Genomic DNA, 19,430 nt, shown 5'->3' on the forward strand with positions numbered 1-19,430 from the left:
GGGCTTTCAAATTCATTTCAAATATTAAAAATAAATGATTTAGAGAGTGAGGAAGGATGAAGGACCATGTTTTTAATGTACAAATCTTTGGGATATATCCTCAGATGATCTCATTGCTTCTTTTTTCCCTGTATAGCCTTCCTCGTATGGATATATTTAGAGATATCCTATACCACCAAAGTGTTGCAAAGTCAAAACTTAATTGTTGTCCTACTACAACTTATATATATAAAGAAATGTGTCTCCTCTCTCTTGCCTAAAGCAATCTGGTCTTCCCAATTTTAATTTTTAATCCTATCTTGTTTAAAGTTTAGTCTGATCTAGTAAATTTTTAAACTTTTTTTTTAGGACCACACCTGTGGCATATGGAAGTTCCCAGGCTAGGGGTCCAATTGGAGCTGTAGCCGTCGACGTACACCACAGCTATAGCAACGCCAGATCTGATCTGTGTCTGTGACTTGCACCATAGTTCACAGCAATGCCGGATCCTTAACCACTAATCGAGGCCTGGGATCGAACCCAGGTCCTCATGGATACTAGTTGGATTTGTTACCGCTGAGCTACAATGGGAACCCCCTAGTTTGAGCTAGTAAATTTAAATAACCTCTTTGAATAAGGCTAAGTCTCTCTATGAAAGGTAAAGCTCAGCATCTTAGGTTTCTCAGTCATCTGGATCCAACCCATATCCTTCTTCAAAAATGGTTCATAAGGAGAGGAGTGGCTCCTAGGACCTCATGGTGAAGGGAAGGAGTGAGGTCCTTGGGCACAATGCTCTGGTTTCCAGGGTGATGCCCCTTGACCACACAGTTGCTACTACCTTGCTGACATTCACAGTTGAAGCCATCCTTTAACTCTTTTTTTTTTTTTTTGGTCTTTTTGCTATTTCTTGGGCCGCTCCCTCGGCATATGGAGGTTCCCAGGCTAGGGGTCCAATCGGAGCTATAGCCACCGGCCTACTCCAGGGCCACAGCAACGCGGGATCCGAGCCGCAGCTCACGGCAACGCCGGATCGTTAACCCACTGAGCAAGGGCAGGGACCGAACCCGCCACCTCATGGTTCCTAGTCGGATTCGTTAACCACTGCGCCACGACGGGAACTCCCCATCCTTTAACTCTTGATGGATGCATACCACTGATTCTCTGCCACAACCTCCTTACTGAGGCTGACTCAGTGATCCACCCTCATCCTCTTTTACAGCACCATCTCTCACATAGCTGGTCCCATGGAAGGTCCACTGGTCCTTGACTCAGCATCCAAACCCTTGGGTGCTTAGGGTATCCTGGGAAAACTAAGCCACAGAGATGCTTTCCACTCAGTGTTGTCCTTCTTTAGCTAGTGCTCTTCTCCCTCCATGGAAAAAATGTTTCTTCTATTCTCTATAGGGAGTCCTCTATGGTTTGAGTCAGCCTCAGACGAATATATAATCAGAAGAGCAAAATAGAAAAGCCCTTCAACAACTTTCAAAATGAATTCCCATTACAAGTATTTCTTACAATCCTTTTCCCTTCTGCATTCCAGATGAAGATCTTTGACAAAAATAAAGATGGCCGGTTGGATCTTAATGATTTGGCAAGGTGAGTAGCATGGCCATGGTGATATAGATCCAGAAACACGTTTCAAGGGATTTAATGACAGCACACTTTTTTTTTTTTTTTTTGAAAAGCAGAGATCAAAGTCTCACCTGAAGTCTTAAAGAACAGGCGAGTCTTTGGGCATATCAGATCCCTTTGTTAACATCAAAAAGCACTTCTCTCCATAAAAGCACAATGAGCAAAATTTTCAAAATATTTTAAAAATGGATCCTGGGCTAGCCTTGCCTTCAAAGGCCAGACATTCAGGGTTCCATAACAACAACAACAAAAAGTCCTGAATCTAATTCACTGGTTCTGGGAATATTGAATTGTTAGTTTAGCTTGGAGGACGACTGAGTCAGTATCTAGCTGCACCATGCGGTCTTTGAGTGTTGGCATACCCTGTGGGGCACCAAGTACCTAAAGGCTAGAAGCGGAGGAAGAGAGGATGACAGCAGAAGTGGTCCAGTATCTGCAAAAATGCTAACTATGAATCTGGTATTGTGATACATGATGAGTGGGTCAGCATGTTTTGTTGAGGCTGGCTGACCCCCAACCATTTTGTCCACAAAAAGTAAGAAGTGATTTGGGCAGATAGAGAGTTGAAATCATTGGATCAAGAACACATGGATATAACCCTTATGGGGAGCAACTATACTACCAGGTGCCTCAGGGTCAGGCTGGATGGCAACTGTATACTGGACATGGAAACAGAGCACTAGCCATGGCCATTCTATCAGTGTGATAAACAAAAAACCACCTCACAGATCCACAAACATCCCACAGTATAGCTACCAAGTCAGTAGGGACTATGTCTTAATCTCTTGAATAGCTTCTCACACAGTGGAGTGCTATGTACATTGGAGGATTCAGCAAAGAAAATGAAGAAAGAGTTAAAGCATTATTGAACAGAGACGTGAAGCAACAAAAGAGTTACTACAGTATTTCAAAGCCAATTTCATATGGTATTTGAAAATGATAACTGGGGTAGGCAGAATAAAGGGGTTCATATCCTAATTCTGAGGACCAGCAAATATTTTATGTTTTCATGGCAAGGATGATAAAGGTTGCAGATAGAATTAAAATTGTTAATTAGTAGACTTTAAAATGAAGGTTATTCCGGAGTTCCTGGATGGGTTTAATGTGATAAAAAGGATCTTTATATGTGGAAGAAGGAAACAAAAGATCAGAATCACAGAGAAATTTGAAGATATTATATTACTGGCTTTGAAATAGAAGAAGGGGCCATAGGCCAAAGAATGCAGGCGGCTTCCACAAGCTGAAAAAAACAAGGAAAAAGATTCTTGCCTAGAGCCCTCATAAGGATTACAGCCCTGTCAATACCTTGAAACATCAGTGAAATCCATTCCAGCCTTCTGAGTTCCGGTATTGTAAGGTACTAATTTGTGTTGTTTTAAGCCACTAGGTTTGCAGTAATTTGTTACAGTAGCAATAAGAAACCAATTCAAGGTCTTAAAACATTTATACATGGGAATCTTCTCTCTCTATCCCCAATTCTTAAATGTAGCCCAACTATTCCACATACAAGCACCTCTCAAGTATATGTTCTCTGACTGGTGACATAATCTCAACTGCTTGGTGTCAACAAATAGATGAGGACAGTATTCCTTGCAGACTCTCAGGACATTCTACCCTCTATTTGACTCAAGTTAATTCTCTCTACCCTGGGCATTCAGAGGAGCAAAACTTTTCAAGTTGCTAAAGGACATTTTTCCTACCTTCCTCTATATATACACCCATGATTATGAATTCAGTATAAATACAATTCTTTAAACTTTTGAAACTGAGTATATTCCACTGAAGTACAATTTTAATTATGCAGAAGAGAGAAATATATAATTTTGAGTGCAACTCATATATTATATAATTTATCCTTTAAAAAGTGTACCATTTAGCATATTTTAATATATTTGTAAAGTATTTCAACCATCATCATTACCCAATTCCAGAACGTTTTCGCTATGCCAGAAAGATACCTCATAACCATTAAGAGTCATTCCTCCCTTCTCCTGCCAGCCCCTGGCAACACTAACCAACTTCCTATTCTATATATTTGCTTATTCTGGACATTTTCTATAAATGGAATCATACAATATTTTGTGTCTGACTCTTTCATTTAGCATAATGTTTTCAAGGATCATCCATACTTTATCCCTTTATAGCTTAATTATATTTCATTGCACATATATACTATTTTGTTTATAGTTGATGACCACATGGGTTATTCCTAATCTTAAATTATTAAAAATTATGTGGCTATGGCCAACTATATACATGTTTTTATGTGAACATATGTGTTTGATTCTCTTGGTTATACACTTAGGAGTGGAATTTTAGGTTCATATGGTAATTTTTTGCTTAATTTTCTGAGAAACAATTTTTCAAAACATCTACACCATTTTACATTCCCAACATATTTTCATGGAATATGTACATCTTCTTTGGTGAAATGACCATTAAGATCCTTTGCCTATTTTAAAATTGAGTTAATTTTCCTTTTATTGTTGAGTTGTAGATGCTTTTTACATATTCTGGATACTAGATTGTAATCAGATATATGATTAGCAAACATTTTCTCCTCATTCTGTAGGTTGTTCTTTTCCTTTTCTGATTATATCCTTTGAAGAGCAAATGTTTTTGATTTTAATTAAGTCCAATTTATCTAATTTTGTCTAATTTTGTTTTGGTTTCTCATGTAGTGGGTGTCATATCTAGGAAACCACTGCCAAAATCTAAACTCCTGCAGATTCACCATTGCATTTTTTTTCTAAGGGCTTTACAGTTTTAGTTTTTACTTTTAGGTCTTTGATATCTTCTCTAAGTTTTATATGTGGTATGAGGTAGGAATCCATGTGGCTATCCATTTGTCACAACACTGTGTTCTTGTGAAAAGACTGCTCTTTCTCCACTGAATGGTCTTGGCACCCTTGTCAAAAATTAATTGACCATAAATGTATGAATCTATTCCATTGGTCTGTCCTTACAATAGTGCCACATACCTTGTATAAAACTGCACCTTGTCTTGATAACTGTGGCTTTATAGTAAGACTTTAAATAGGGAAGGGTTTCAAAGATTTTTTTTTTCAAGGTAGTTATGGCTATTCTGAGACCTCTGTACTTCCACATGAACTGTGGATCAGGTTATCAATTTCTGCAGAAAATGTAAATGAGACTATTACAGGAATTGTGTTGAATCTGTAGATTAATTTGAGAAATGTTGCCATCTTAATAGTATTAAATCTTCTAATTCAGGATCATTGGATGTCCTTCAATTTACCTAGGTCTTTGATTTTTTTCAACATTGTTTTATAGCTTTTAGTCTATAAGTCTTAGGCCTCTTTTGTCATATTTCTTCTTAAGTATTTAATTCTTTTTGATACTATTGGAAACAGAATGGTATTCTTAATTTCTTTTTTGGATTGGCCATTACTAATATATAGAAATACAACTGAACTTTGCATATTGATCTTATACCTGCTGAACTTGTTTATTAGCTCTAATAGTTTTTGGTGGCTTCCTTAAGATTTCTTTTTATTGAAGTATAATTGTCATGTAACACCATATTAGTTTCAGATATACAATATAATGACTTGATATATGTATGTATCGTACAGTAATATATAAGATAATGTCATCTGCAAATAGAGGTACTTTTACTTCTTTCCATTCTGTCAATCTCTGCTTTTAATGAAGTATTTAATCCATGTTAATTTAATGTAATTACTGATAAGTTAGGAGTTATGTCTTCCATTTTGCTTTGTTTTCCCCGTGCTTTATGTCTTTTTTTCCTCTTTTCTTCTATTACTGTCTCCTTTATGTAAAATAGATATTTTCTAGTGTACTATTTTCATTCCCTTGTTATTTCTTTTGTTATATATATTAAAAGTTATTTCTTAGTGATTGAGTGATTACAACTAACATCTTAGTTTTTATCAATCTAATTTGGATTAATACCAAATCAATTTCAATATTATACAAAAACTTTGCATCCATGCAGTTACAACCCTTCCCCTCCTTTGTGCTGTTACCATTTCACAAATTACATCAACATAGATTTTTATTATTGACTTATGCAGTTGCTTAAGTAATATAGGAAAAAGTTAAAAATAAAAATACATTTATATTATATTGTATATTTAAATTTACATATGTAGTTACCTCTATTAGTGTTCTTTATTTCCTCTTGTGGACTCAAGATACTGTCTAATGTTTTTTCATTTCAGCCAGAAGAACTCCTTATAGGTCACATTTGTTGTTGTTGATAATTATTTTTTGTTTAATTCTGTAAAGTCTGTATTGTCATCATGTGGAAATCCTAAGTCTCTGCTTGGTTACCTTAATGGTTAGTTAATGATTAGACAGAGATTTTCTTAAATGCCTAAGAACCATAAGTCTCCCAGTCTAAGGGGCTCTGTGTCCCTCTTGGGACACATCTTCAACATTCAACCATGCCGTTTGCAACTCTGCCTCACCCTTTGCTTCCTGCTTGCACAGAGAGTGAAGATAAGCCAGAGGTGAGAACTTAGGACCTTCTCAGGTCTTTTCTGAGCATGCATACAACCTTGGGCATGGATGTAGCCTTATGCATATGTGTGACTGTCTAGATTCTCAAAAATATAAAAGGGATTTATAAAAGCCCCTATGGATATCTCATTCCCCAGTGTTTAAGTTTTTTGATTAATCTGTGGTTTACCCAAGCTTTACCACTTTGGTCAGCTGTCATCCTAAACAATCACCACTAATCATTTTTCCACTGGGTAGGTTCAAAATCAGGTCAAATAAAGACATCCTTGACAGTGGGGCCTTCTAGGGAACCATTAAAAAGGTCAAATAATGGCAATTTGATGGGAATTAGGCTGTGAAAGAGCTCCTAGCCTGTTCTGCCCACCATAGCAGCTGCTAGGCTGCTGATTTTCTCCGGGATTGTGAACTCTTGGTTTTCAAGGATATCATGGAGCTGGGAAGATCAGAGGGATGAAGCAAGTTAAAAAGCCACAAAGTCCACTGTTCTTACCAAGATTTAGTCATTTTTCCAAAGTAAAACCCACTCAGATTTCTCTAAGTATTTGATTCATTTCCAACGTTCTGAAAAAGTTATTCTTTTTTTAAAGCCAGTTTTCTTGTTACTTTTATGGAGGATAGAATTTTCTTAAGTCCTCATTCTGCCAATTTTCATCAAGATGAATTTTTAAATATCTCTCTATGGTGACTAGCAGTCCCTGTTAAAGTCTTTCCTTTCTTGGTTTTAATAATGTATAAATTCCCGTTTTTCAAGCAACTATCCTATTCTTCAGAATAACTTGGAAACTGCCACCCTTTTGTCACAGCAGTTGTAAATTTACCTGTAACTGAGAACTGATAGGTCATTATGTGGATTATATATATATATTTTTTCCCGTTTAGAATTCTGGCTCTTCAGGAAAATTTCCTTCTCCAATTTAAAATGGATGTAAGTAGTGACATTTCTCTAGATGGGTTTCCTTCATGTTTCTCTATGGATTTGAGAGGGAGGGAAAAAAAGTATCCAATTGTCTTGCCTTTAATTTATCTACAGACTGACAAGGCTCAGTGTTGGAATCAAGGGACTAAGGGTTGTTGACTCAAAGTTTATAAAATTGTCTAAGACCCAGGAATAACTGTACAACGAGAGTTTCAGCTGATTTATATGCTGTTTTTTTTTTTTTTTTCCCCCATGTACAGGCTTGTTCCACTGAAGAAAGAAAGAGGGACTTTGAGAAAATCTTTGCTCACTATGATGTTGTAAGTCCACCTTTTCCATATACTGTGTTGGCCATCTTTAGACAATAAGCTTGTTTAGTCCCTAAGTGGGTCATCCTACCCATAGGCCCTAAACTTATATGATGATTAACAATCACATATGTTAACGTATCCTCAGCTTCTCTATGAAACTCCTGGGAACTAAGTAATAATAGACATAGGAGTACTTATGGTTGAGAAGACAATAAAATCACAATTTTGTTTTCTTTTTGGATCCAAGCTAAAAGAAAGTTTCTCCTTCCTGGTCTCTATGATAGTATGCTCAAAACAAAAGCAAACAATCATATAAAAAAATGCACCCAACCTAAAGAAATGGGGGCAAAGTCAAACATATTTGGCATAAAATCTACTTTGCTTCTAAGAATATTATTTAGTCCTTCTTTAGAAGGGAAAGAATAATAATTCTAAAGAACAAAGTATGACAAAGAGACAATTTCTTGAGGACAAGGAAGGATAATGCAAGGAGGAAGATGAACAGGAAGAAAGGTGAGAAAGGTCCTACCAGATCCTGAAACTAATCAGATTGTGTATCTGTGAGTCATTCTGAGCAGAAAAGAACATCACCTGGAAGAGGCAGTGTAGCAAGGTGTTGAAGTGTATAGACTCTGTGACCAATTACCTGGGTTTGAATGGTGGCTCATTAACCATGTGACCTTGGGCAAATTCCTTATCCTCCCTGTGCCTCCTTTTCCTCATCTGTAAAATTAGGGTGATGAGGATAATGGCATTATCGGCCCCATGGGGTTGTTATATGAAAATTAAGTGAATTCATATTTTTAAAGCTCTTAGAGGAGTTCCTGGCATGTAGCAAGGACTGTGTTAGTGTCTGGTAAAAACACTAAGGGAATAGATTTTAAAATGATGTGTTAAATGTTCAAGATTAAGGAAGTTCCCACCGTGGATCAGTGGAAATGAATCTGACTAGCATCCATGAGGATACAGGTTTGATCCCTGGCCTTGCTCAGTGGGTTAAGGATCCAGTGCTGTTGTGAGCTATGGTATAGGTTGCAGATGCAGCTGGATCCCACGTTGCTGTGGCTGTGGTGTGGGAACCTCAATGTGCCACAGATGCGGCACTCAAAAGACAAAAAAAAAAAAAAAAAAAGTTCAGGCTTAAATAAATAGAAAGGTTTTACATATGAACCACATATATGCTCACTAATCTAATATGCTCCCTCAATCTAGTCTCTTTTTACTTAAAGTGTGTTTTAGTAATCATTAAATCATTGCTATATCATAAAGCAAAATTTAAAAATGTTAACCTGCCTTTCAAAGGATCAACATGATGAGCAATTAACACTAGTCTGAACTGAGTCCTGAATTTTGAAAATGTGTATTCCACAAATGAAAACATGTATTAGGAAAGGAAAACTGCAGTAATTCAATCAAAGCAGCATTTAAAAATATAATGACTGTGGGATTGGGGTCCCTCCATTAGTGGGCAGTGGAGGTGAACCTGGAACCCAGATCTAGCACTTCTCCATTGAAGTTTACCCCGAAATCAAGAATTCATAAATTAACTTAAACCTCGTTTCTTGGAGAAGAGGTGCCATGATTACCTTCCTATTTGTGGAGAAGATTTACTATGCACACCAAGAAGGCAGAAACTCAACAGAGGACTTTTTCTAAGCCAACTTTTCATAGTGGTGTGAAGTACAATGGAACTCTCCTGTAATTCCAGATCATTCCCCCATTAGTTGAAAATAAAGCGCTTTATTGCTTGGTATAAAAAGTCAGTATATGTTATGTTAATATTATTTGTAAGAGCCAAGGAATAAAAACTACTGCTTCCCATTTGGTTACATGAAGGGGGGCATTATTTACAATGAATTCTTTTAATTTCTATGGTACAGTCACATCCTACAACAGAGAACGTAAGTTGAAACATGCCATTTCTGAACTTGGATTACAGTCACAAAAGAATACTGATTTGGTGTACTTGTGTAATTTATTCTTTAAGTTTTCTTTTGTTTATTTATTTTTTGTCTTTTTGTTGTTGTTGTTGCTATTTCTTGGGCCGCTCCCGCGGCATATGGAGGTTCCCAGGCTAGGGGTTGAATCGGAGCTGTAGCCTCCGGTCTACGCCAGAGCCACAGCAACGCAGGATCCGAGCCGCGTCTGCAACCTACACCACAGCTCACGGCAACGCCTGATCATTAACCCACTGAGCAAGGGCAGGGACCGACCGAACCCGCAACCTCATGGTTCCTAGTCGGATACGTTAACCACTGAGCCACGACGGGAACTCCAAGTTTTCTGACTTAAGAAAATATTTGGTTGATTGGATCTTTGCCTTTCAGAGTAAAACTGGAGCTCTAGAAGGCCCAGAAGTGGATGGGTTTGTCAAAGACATGATGGAGCTTGTCCAGGTGAGTTCACGAGGCTGTGTAGATTACCCCCATCATGGATTGGGGCTTGTCAGTTTGATGGATTCCATTGTTTATTTGGAGGAATCTGTGGGACCAAAGATTAATGCTGGAGAAAAAAAAATCTAAGGATGTAGTCTATTTAACAAACTTTAAGCTTTTTTTTTTTTTTTGTCTTTTTGTCTTTTTTTTGTTGTTGTTGTTGTTGTTATTGTTGCTATTACTTGGGCTGCTCCCGCAGCATATGGAGGTTCCCAGGCTAGGGGTCTAATTGGAGCTGTAGCCACCGGCCTACGCCAGAGCCACAGCAACGCGGGATCCGAGCCGCATCTGCAACCTACACCACAGCTCACGGCAACGCCGGATCGTTAACCCACTGAGCAAGGGCAGGGATCGAACCCACAACCTCATGGTTCCTAGTCGGATTCGTTAACCACTGCGCCACAACGGGAACTCCAAACTTTAAGCTTTTGTGAAACCCAACTAATCTTTCTTCTCTCTTAAGGCTATTTGCAGTTTCAGTTTTAGGGAAGCCCCCATAGGAGATTGTTGTTACCATCATTAAAAGGTCATCTATTTTACCAAAGGAGCACAATACCACTGTATATCTTACTGTTTTATTCTTCAATTACCTAAAGTCTTTCTCTTGGTTATTAGAATAAAACTTTTAATTTCATGTAATAAACCCCATACTTGGGATTTTTTTTTTTCAACCAAAGGCTGCTCTAGTACTTGGCCTATTTTATCTATCAAGGTTGGGACTGATGCAATTTAGATCACATCTACATCACAGAGCTGTTTCATGTAGGGTAAATAATGTTTTAAGAAGCAGTCTCCTTTGAGCTCTTGATGAACTGTATTGACTGGCTGCATGATCCAGTTAAGATACTTTCCAACTCCCAACTATGTAGACACTGAATTCACTAGTCTCATACCTTTAGGGATTTCTTTTGAGGTTTGTATAGGACATAATGATTGCGTCCTGATTGTCCCAGATGGTAAAAAAATATATGACAACAAATTATTAACTGCTTTGGGGGTCTCAGATCTCTTCGAAAATCTGATTAAAACCATGGAGTTTTGTAGCAGAAAAATGCCCAAATACTAATTTTTTGCGTAAATCTCTAGAAAGTTTACATACTGCAGTTAAGCTGGCATGGAACAAAATTTTTTTCTGATGTCTAATCAGGATGACTCCCAAGTCTTATTAGTCCCATTCCAGCTGGCCCCTTGTCTCTGCCTTGTCCCCTTCATGTGCTGCTCCTGTTGGAGATTTCCCCAGCATTTGTGCAGCCATATGAGTTGCTGGGTGCTGGTGGTTACATTGATTGCTAAAGGAAAATCCCATTTCACTCATTATCTATTTAATGCCAGGATGGCTTCTGTAATAGAAAGTGAGCAATTATCTATGGGACATTAAAGTTGCACAGCAGAGGCCTTGCCTCACTGGAGTTTTAATTTGCTTTTGCTAGAATAAATGGGGAACCTGTTTTTCAGAGCTGTGTGGCCTCCTCTGTGCAATGGAGTCAGGACCCCTGACTGCCTGAGTGTAGAGTCTAGGGGCTTCAGATCCTTATAGACACTTCCAATTGTCTTTCAATTGCCTTTGGGTTTGGCAGTGGCTTCCAAAGTTTCATGGAAGGTGATGGAAGTAAAACCTAACCAGCAACAAAGTACAGAAGACATTTTTAAAGAGAAAATTTAAAGGAAGGGGAAAATTAGACCATCTAAAAACATGACTTGGGAGTTCTCCTTGTGGCTTAGCAGTAACGAACCCAACACAAATCATGAGGACACAGGTTTGATCCCTGGCCTCACTCAGTAAGTTAAGGATCTGGCGTTGCTGTGAGCTGTGGTGTAGGTTGCAGACACAGCTCTGATCTGGTGTTGCTGTGGCTGTGACATAGGCTGGCAGCTGCAGCTTTGATTTTATCCCTATCCTGGGAATTTCCATATGTAGCAGGTGCGGCCTTTAAAAAAATATTAAATAAAAACATGAGTTGGAAGCAGAAGTCTGTATCACTCTTTGATGAATCTGTATTACCTCTTGAGAAATCAGAAGACCCCCATCACTTTTGTCCTTGTTCCTCTCTTTCTGTGGTACTACTGGGGCAAAAAAAGGCACTTGATGTAAGTTCCAGATAGGTTGAGACAGCTGGTTTTTAAGGATTGGGTCAGACTGTGGTCAGTAGTACAAAGGCAGTTTATAGGAGGCTGATCTGTTGAGCTAAAAAATATGTACAAAGTAGTTAGTTATTAATGTTCTCCCCTGAAGCCAGATGACTTATTTATTGGAGCTTTCCTGGCTTTCCAGATTGCTTAAAAAAATACTCACCATACAATTTGAAAGATGTGGTCAAACATGACCATTGGGTTGTTGAGAACTTGACATAGAGACCATTGAGAATCTGACATTTCTCAGATTCATAAACTAGAGCCATCTCCTGTGACTTTTTAATTTTCATTTTATAAGAAAGAGCCATAGGAAAAGTAAACAAACCGATATCTGGAATGTATTTTAACAACCATTAGAACATGCCATGGGGTCAACAGGGAGCTGTTTCATTTTCTAAGCATTCAGTCCTGGTCAGGATCCCTGATGCTTGCAATAATAACCATGAAGTAAGCTTATTTACAGACTTTTAATTCTTGTACAATCATGTATGATGCATGTGTTGAATTTGTATTAACAAAATAACTCTGTTACCAAAATGCCCTTTTCTTTAACCTCTGGAAAATGGTACCCACGGCTGCCTTTGATATCAAGTTCTTAAAGGAGCAAGCACAATAATTTCTGCACAAGAGTCTTTAAAGAGCCTGTAGCTCACTTAGCACAGCAAGAAAATCAACACAGGAGTTGAACTAGAAAGTAGAAAGGCAAGACATTCAAGAGTCCCAGCACCCACAAAGGAAAAGTAGAAATTTGAACAATAATGTTGGAAGCCAATTAAATGGGACATTAGAGATGACCAGGACATCTGCCTGGGGATGATGAGAATTCCTCACCCCAGGCCTCCCAAAAGTTTATTCTTTTCCCTACTGGATACTCCATCTGCTTTCCTCTGTTGTGATAAGAAGGTGGTTGGTAAGAAGGAACAATACTTAACCTAAAGGATTGAATCAAATATATGCTCCTCCAAAAAGCTACTAGCCCTTAGCACACATTTTATCATTTCTTTTTGATTTTCAAATTGTAAAATGAATCATACAGCACAGAGAAGTTTGGATGTAAAGAAAAAAAACCATAATCTCTATCTTTATAGGATCTTTCCTGGCTTTCCAGAAAGATCTAATATTAACTAACTCAAAGAGACCTAATATTAACTAACTTCATTCCTATGTATGTTTTGCATATAGTTGAGATCATACTGAACAAGCATTTCCCAAGAGCAGCCATTGTTTTAGTGACTATTTCACCTGTGGTTAGATCATAATTTACCTAAAAATTTCCTTATTGCTAGTAATTTAGATTGTTTCCTATGTTTGTGGTTCAAATAGTAGTACCTTTGTGTATAAATTTTTGTTTTTGGCTATAGCTTAGGAATAGAATTACTAAGTTAAGGGTTTCCACACTTTAAAATGCCTGGTAACCATCATCAAAGTTTTGCAAACTTTTGAAGAAAGAACAGTGTAAGCTTCCCTATTTCCTTCTTCAAAGTCCCCATCATCCTACCTTTTCTCCCTTTACTTCTCAGAAGGCTATGACTACATTTTTTGACCCAGGTTTGCCTATCAAGGAAGAAAGCTTCCTGGGGTGTGTGTGTGTGTGTGTGTGTGTGTATTCCCTCAAGGAAGAAAGCTTCCTGGTGTGTGTGTGTGTGTGTGTGTGTGTGTGTGTATTCCCTCAAGGAAGAAAGCTTCCTGGTGTGTGTGTGTGTGTGTGTGTGTGTGTGTGTGTATTCCCTCAAGGAAGAAAGCTTCCTGGTGTGTGTGTGTGTGTGTGTGTGTGTGTGTGTGTATTCGCTCAAGGAAGAAAGCTTCCTGGTGTGTGTGTGTGTGTGTGTGTGTATTCCCTCATTAGAATGTAAGTGCCTTAATGTGTTGCCATTTTTTGGGGGATAAATAACTTTTTAAAAAAAGACAATGGGTGGCACAGAGAAGGCATTGTATCTCAATGAGGGACTATCTAACAAAAGAATGTTGGGGGCTTTGGGAATTTGTGATGGGAAGGCCGTCTGAAGACTGAAGAGGTTCTTCCTGCGGCTCCTTACATGGCAGCACAGTCACCTGTGTGCTACTGTGTACACCTCTCTCTAGTAGACTCCCAAGTACCTGATCAGGCATTTATTTTGGCTGAGCACAGTGGTCCTGAAAGAATGCCAATGTAACCCCTCATTTTCATTGTAAAATATGCAACGGTGAGTGATAATTAGAAGAAGCATAGGACAGAACTGGCACTGGATACAGCATTTATTATCATTATTTCTTCCAGACAAGCAGAGACTTGCTAATGGGGACCTGGCTGAGGTCTTAGGCAGTAATATATTGGTCTCTACTTGTCACCTTGGTGTTTTGACATCAGTATGGACAATATGTGTTATAATAGAGTGGAGACAGAGAACACATTATAATTTTGCACAGAGAATTAGGTTCTGGTTAATTAATATTCTGATTGGCAGAGAGTTCTTATAAGTACATTACAATAGATTGCACTGACTACCCTCTAGTGATCAGAATGTGGTACAGGACCTCAGAGTCCTAATGATGACTTTAGGAGATATGGCCCATGGAGGTTCCCAGGCTAGGGGTTGAATCAGAGTTGTATCTGCCGGCCACCCCACAGCCACAGCAACGCCAGAGCTGAGCTGCATCTGTGACCTACATCACAACTCATAGCAATGCCAGATCCTAAACCCACTGAGCAAGGCCAGAGATCAAACCCACAACCTCATGGTTCCTGGTCGGGTCAACCACTGAGCCATGAAGAGAACTCCTAGGATGAAGATTTGAAGGTGTGCTGATAAACAGACCAGCTTTCATTACTTTAGAAGAGTTAGAATTGGATGGAATGTACAGGAAAGGGAGGGCATATGACAAAAGCTTGAAAACTACTTTTGGAGACAGTGTGCTCATTAATTTCATAGATATAATTGAACACTTACTATAAGCAAGCACTGAGGAACAGATCCAGTCCCAAAGGTCCCCCTTGTTTCCAGGATTTTTCCAGGACTCAAGGGAGGCAGATAAGTATTTTTCAGCCACTTATCTCAGACTCACTCTAATACTTTCCCATGAAATGGGTGAGGGGAAAAAAAAAGCATTTTTACACGAAAGGCTATGATACAGTGTAGTGATGAAGAGATGTGCCCTGGGGCTTGCCTGCCTGTGTTGTATCTTGGTTCTGACATGACCTAGCTGTGTGACAATAGGAAGATTAATTGACTTCTCTAGGCTTTAGTTTCCTCATCTGTAAATTAAAGGTGGTGGTAGATTCAACCTCTTAGAGTTGTTCTGTAGATTAGAATTAATATATGTAGATCAGGAACCTACATGCATTTATATCGGCCACTTGTTGTGAAAATGGAGGCCCTCAGTGGTTTCAGATGATTTGTCTTCTGTGATCCAAGCATTTTTGAGCAGTGGCATTCAGTTCTCCTGTCTCCAAGTGAGTTGTTGAGCATTAAAAACTAACTCAAAAGGTCCAAAGAAACTTCCTTTACATACATCCACACTCATACCCACAGCTGCCTCCCCAACACACACATCAAAAATATTTCTACTCACTTAAATAATTCCTTTGCAGGAAACAAATTAGAAAAAAAAAAAAAAGCTTAGAATTGCTTGAATGAGGTAAATACATTGGCAAATTAATTTATGCTAGTGTGTAAATGACTACCACCTGAGTCTTTTCTAAAAGTGAGCATTTGCTGAGAGACTCCTGGGGCAGGGTGCCACTTGTTGCAGAAAGATGTAGCAAAAGTGTTGAAGATATTGAAAACCAGTGTTCCTGTTGTGTAACTACACAACGAGTGAGCTTCTAATTAATACAGAGCCACAGAGTAAGTTTGCTGTTTTCAGGACCTCTAGGCCACATTTCCTTCAGCCACATCCATACCTGCTTGGCACTGACACCCAGGGAGCTACCCTCTAGAGTCCTAGCAAAGAGAACCTATTGACAATGTGTTATATTTTAGCCTCTTAATAATCCAGTCACTCAGGGTTTCTCGACAGAGGAGTGAAGTTGGCCAAGTTTAGCTTCTGGCCCCAGATTCTTTCACCTCCTGATATCTCCCAGAATCCTGCCTCACTGTGGTGTTTATTCTTCTCGCTCTGCCATCTGACCCCCAGTTCCTGCTGTTCTCTCCCTTCCGTTCCCTCTGTTAAAACCTGCTATCAGGGGAAGATTTGGTGTCTGTCATTTACCCTGTGGGACAGTGCAAATTAGCTTGTCTTATGGCTGTCTAGTTGAAGAATGAAAGATTTTGTTTCCTATTGCAGGTTTTCCTAGACCTTTCTTTAGCAGTAAGGAAGCCTTGGGGAAGGGTTAGTGATGGAGAATCCTTCGGAGAGCTCCTGAGATCAAACCCTGCAGACAGCTGCCTCTATGACTCTAACCAGCCCACTAATCAATGGGTTTGGAAATCTTATTATTTGAATTTTCCCTTCTCTCTGGACATGGACTTATGAACTTGTTTAGATTTAGGGCAGCTGTTTCTCTGGGAGAACAGTGTGACCTGGCGAAATGCTCCCTTAGTTGGAGACAGAAGCCCTGGGATCCAATATGCTACTGTAACTTCCTAGCTTGCCAAGATGTTTCCACTCTCTCTGAGCCCCCGCATCCTAATCTGTAAACAATGTGTGATCATTTACTTTCCAAATGGTGAGGATTAAATCAAATAACCTAGGGAGAATCCCTTAATTCCAGCATTGCTCACTTTTGCAAGTCTTGGAGTTTAGAATCTTTTCCTAGCTGACATGCATCACAATTCCTTCTTAGAAATATTCCTTGGAATAAATCTGATATCCCTAGGTCAACAACATAATGCTTTAGTTAGATTTGCATTCACTGTAACCCTTTTAAAACCAGAGACATAGAAACCTCCCACGGGGAGATAAAACACGTGTCTTCCTTTTGGCAGCAAGACAGAATTTTTGCGACAATCCTCTGCCCTAAATCAAAGTACTTTTACTGCGGTTTTGAAAAAGGCAGGTTTTTTATAAGAGCTACAGAGAAATGATGTGGGAGAGACATCCTTTTGTTTGAAGGGACACACTGAGAAATGGACCTGGCAGACACTTATCCTTGACAACACGTGGAGGGATAAGGAGACAGAACAACCTCTGGGTGGCCTGTCTCCAGGGAGGCTCTCTCAGAAGGCCAGGTGTCCCCTAATGGGAACAGACACAGAAGAGAGGGAGGGAGGGAGGCATTAAAGGGTGGGACCACCATTGCCTGTCTACTGACATATTATTTTTTTGTTATCCTCAGCCCAGCATCAGTGGGGTGGACCTTGATAAGTTCCGGGAGATTCTCTTGCGTCACTGCGATGTGAACAAGGATGGAAAAATTCAGAAGTCTGAGCTGGCTTTGTGCCTTGGCCTGAAAATCAACCCATAATGAAAATCAACCCATAACCCCCAGAATTCTTTGCCTTTTGCTCTTAGTTGTTTCTGAGCCCCTCCTGGTAAAAGTTTTTCTGTGCTTTGCTCTTGGGGACACAGTGGGTCAACTTTTTAACAAATGATGTGGTTTTCTTGGGCAAGAGGAGGGACCCGAGGGCCTTTTTTTCATGGCATGGTGTTTTCCTGCTTTTAATGGAAGCCTCCCACGCAAGGTCTGTGTTATTTGCCCCTTGACCCTGGACTTTCCTGTCCCCTCCAAAGACTCATCCGACCCCGAAGATCTCGGCTTGTCCTCCCCCAGTCACTGGGAAGGCGGGGGCAGCCAAATCCATCCATCTGTGCTTCTCTTGTGGGCTTTCTGCTGAATGCCATGTGACACTGTGGTAGTCCCATGACTTCTACAAATAGATTGTGAAGTGGAAATAAACCTGCCGCTGGAAACAAAGATGCACTGGTAACTGTTTCTCTGTTGTGACTTTTGGAATGTTCTACCTAAGGGTTTGATGAACTGCTTCTCTAACTTGGGGTGAGGGGAAGAGGAGGAGGAGAAGAGAGAAGAGTGAAATTCTGAGATCCTGATAGAATCCTCACCATTCATCCTTCCATACTTTTGAGCCCAGATCAGTTCACTGACAGTAGAAGTTGCCATAGTCACTTTCTTTTTTTTTGGGGGGGGGGCACACCCTAAAAAGTTTCCTGGAAGTTCCATGGCTAGCGGTTGAATCAGAGCCACTTCCAGCCTATACCACAGCCACAGCAATGCCAGATCCAAGCCACATCTTCGACCTGTGCCATGGCTTATGGAAACTCTGGATCCTTAACCTACTGATCAAGGCTAGGGATTGAACCCGCAACTTCATGGATACTAGTTGGGTTTGTTACTACTGAACCATGATGGGAACTCCTCCATTGTCACTTTCATTTCATTGCATAGAGAAGATCAGAACATTCATCCTGGGCTGGGCTTTGCTTTTAAGTGCTTTGTGGACTCACCTGGCCAGGCAGGTAGGAAATACAGAAGAAATTTGGAGATCTTTTCCAGGTAACCTAAGCATCTGTTACCCCCTCCAATCCTTTCCCTTTCAACAGTTTCCCCTAGTGAATCTGGGACCCCTTAGGCCTGTGAGCATCATGGGCCCCTCTGCAGGCTGCTGGCTCCCCCATGAACCAGGCCCTCCTCCATTCACTCCTAGAACTCTGACTGCATTCCTCCCAGAGGAGGCTGCTCTCTCCAGGGGCAGGGACAGAGAGGTTGATTCTTTTACTGCCCTGACACGTTATTTTCCGTAACATCCCAAACTTTATACCAGATTGCACAGGAGTTTCAGGATTAATGAAGTGTTAGAGATAATTCAGAAAAAAGACAGCGTAGCGCACTTCACACAGAGTGCCCATAACCCAAGAAATTCTACCAGTCACAGAGATTCCCCTCAGTGGCACACACTGGCCCCAGCCTGGTTTCTTTTCCTCAGGTGTCCCTTACCTCCAATATGTAGGAAATTAACATCAATAATTCCTATTTACCAAGTGCTTCCTCTGTGCCAAGTACTTCTAGGTGCTTTCCACACTTTGAGTCATTTGTTCTCACCAAAATCTACAAGGTAGGCACTTTCATGACACTCATCTTAGAGATGAAGAAACTGAGGCCAATGGAAGCTCAGCAACACATCTGTGCTTGTGCATCTCAGAGGTGGGGGGTCAGACAGTTAATAGTGGCCAAATTTCATGCATATTTCAGGAAACCTTGGCCCCTCCCCATAGGCATGGTCTCACTGTGAAATCCACTGCAGCACCTCCAGCAGAACACTTCTCCAGGTCTGGGCCATTCAGTGTAGATTCATGCTTCATGGGAGCTTAAAGAGAGCTCAGAAAGGAGCACAGGGCAAGCCAAGCAGACAAAATTCTCCTCATTGTTGAGGCGATGTTGAGGTAATTGTGTATCCACATACTCTTCAAAGGACAAACATTCATTTTCAGGGTTGAGACCATTGAAACCCACAAGAGGGAAAAAAAAATCTCCAGGACATCATATCATTTTGTAAAACTTTGATTTCTCTTCTTAACCTCTGTTTTGTTTTTGTTTTTGTTTTGTTTTTTTTTTTTTTGGATAGCATCAAAAAGAATACAATT

General features: G+C 39.8%; 1 protein-coding gene and 1 long non-coding RNA gene across 3 annotated transcripts in view; one reads left to right on the forward strand and one right to left on the reverse strand.

Annotated features, from left to right (window-relative positions):
- Window positions 1-17,745, forward strand: part of SCGN (secretagogin, EF-hand calcium binding protein) — a 43,830-nt gene extending 26,085 nt beyond the window's left edge. The window contains exons 7-11 of one of the 2 annotated variants that reach the window (XM_005665639.3): window positions 1,520-1,575; window positions 6,997-7,042; window positions 7,294-7,353; window positions 9,672-9,740; window positions 17,167-17,745. In XM_005665639.3, coding sequence (XP_005665696.1) covers window positions 1,520-1,575; window positions 6,997-7,042; window positions 7,294-7,353; window positions 9,672-9,740; window positions 17,167-17,295 — 360 coding nt within the window. In that variant the 3' untranslated portion in view covers window positions 17,296-17,745. The remainder of the gene's footprint in view (window positions 1-1,519; window positions 1,576-6,996; window positions 7,043-7,293; window positions 7,354-9,671; window positions 9,741-17,166) is intronic. The other variant, NM_001077224.1, reaches the window with a different exon arrangement.
- On the reverse strand, window positions 9,611-13,497 carry LOC102167186. Its single transcript, XR_002345598.1, has 3 exons — window positions 12,073-13,497; window positions 11,782-11,964; window positions 9,611-9,846 (listed from the first exon to the last, which is right to left on the reverse strand). It is a non-coding gene; the product is annotated as an uncharacterized LOC102167186 (long non-coding RNA).

This window comes from Sus scrofa, chromosome 7 (assembly GCF_000003025.6).
Source record: "Sus scrofa isolate TJ Tabasco breed Duroc chromosome 7, Sscrofa11.1, whole genome shotgun sequence".
Classification (NCBI taxonomy): Eukaryota; Metazoa; Chordata; class Mammalia; order Artiodactyla; family Suidae; genus Sus; species Sus scrofa.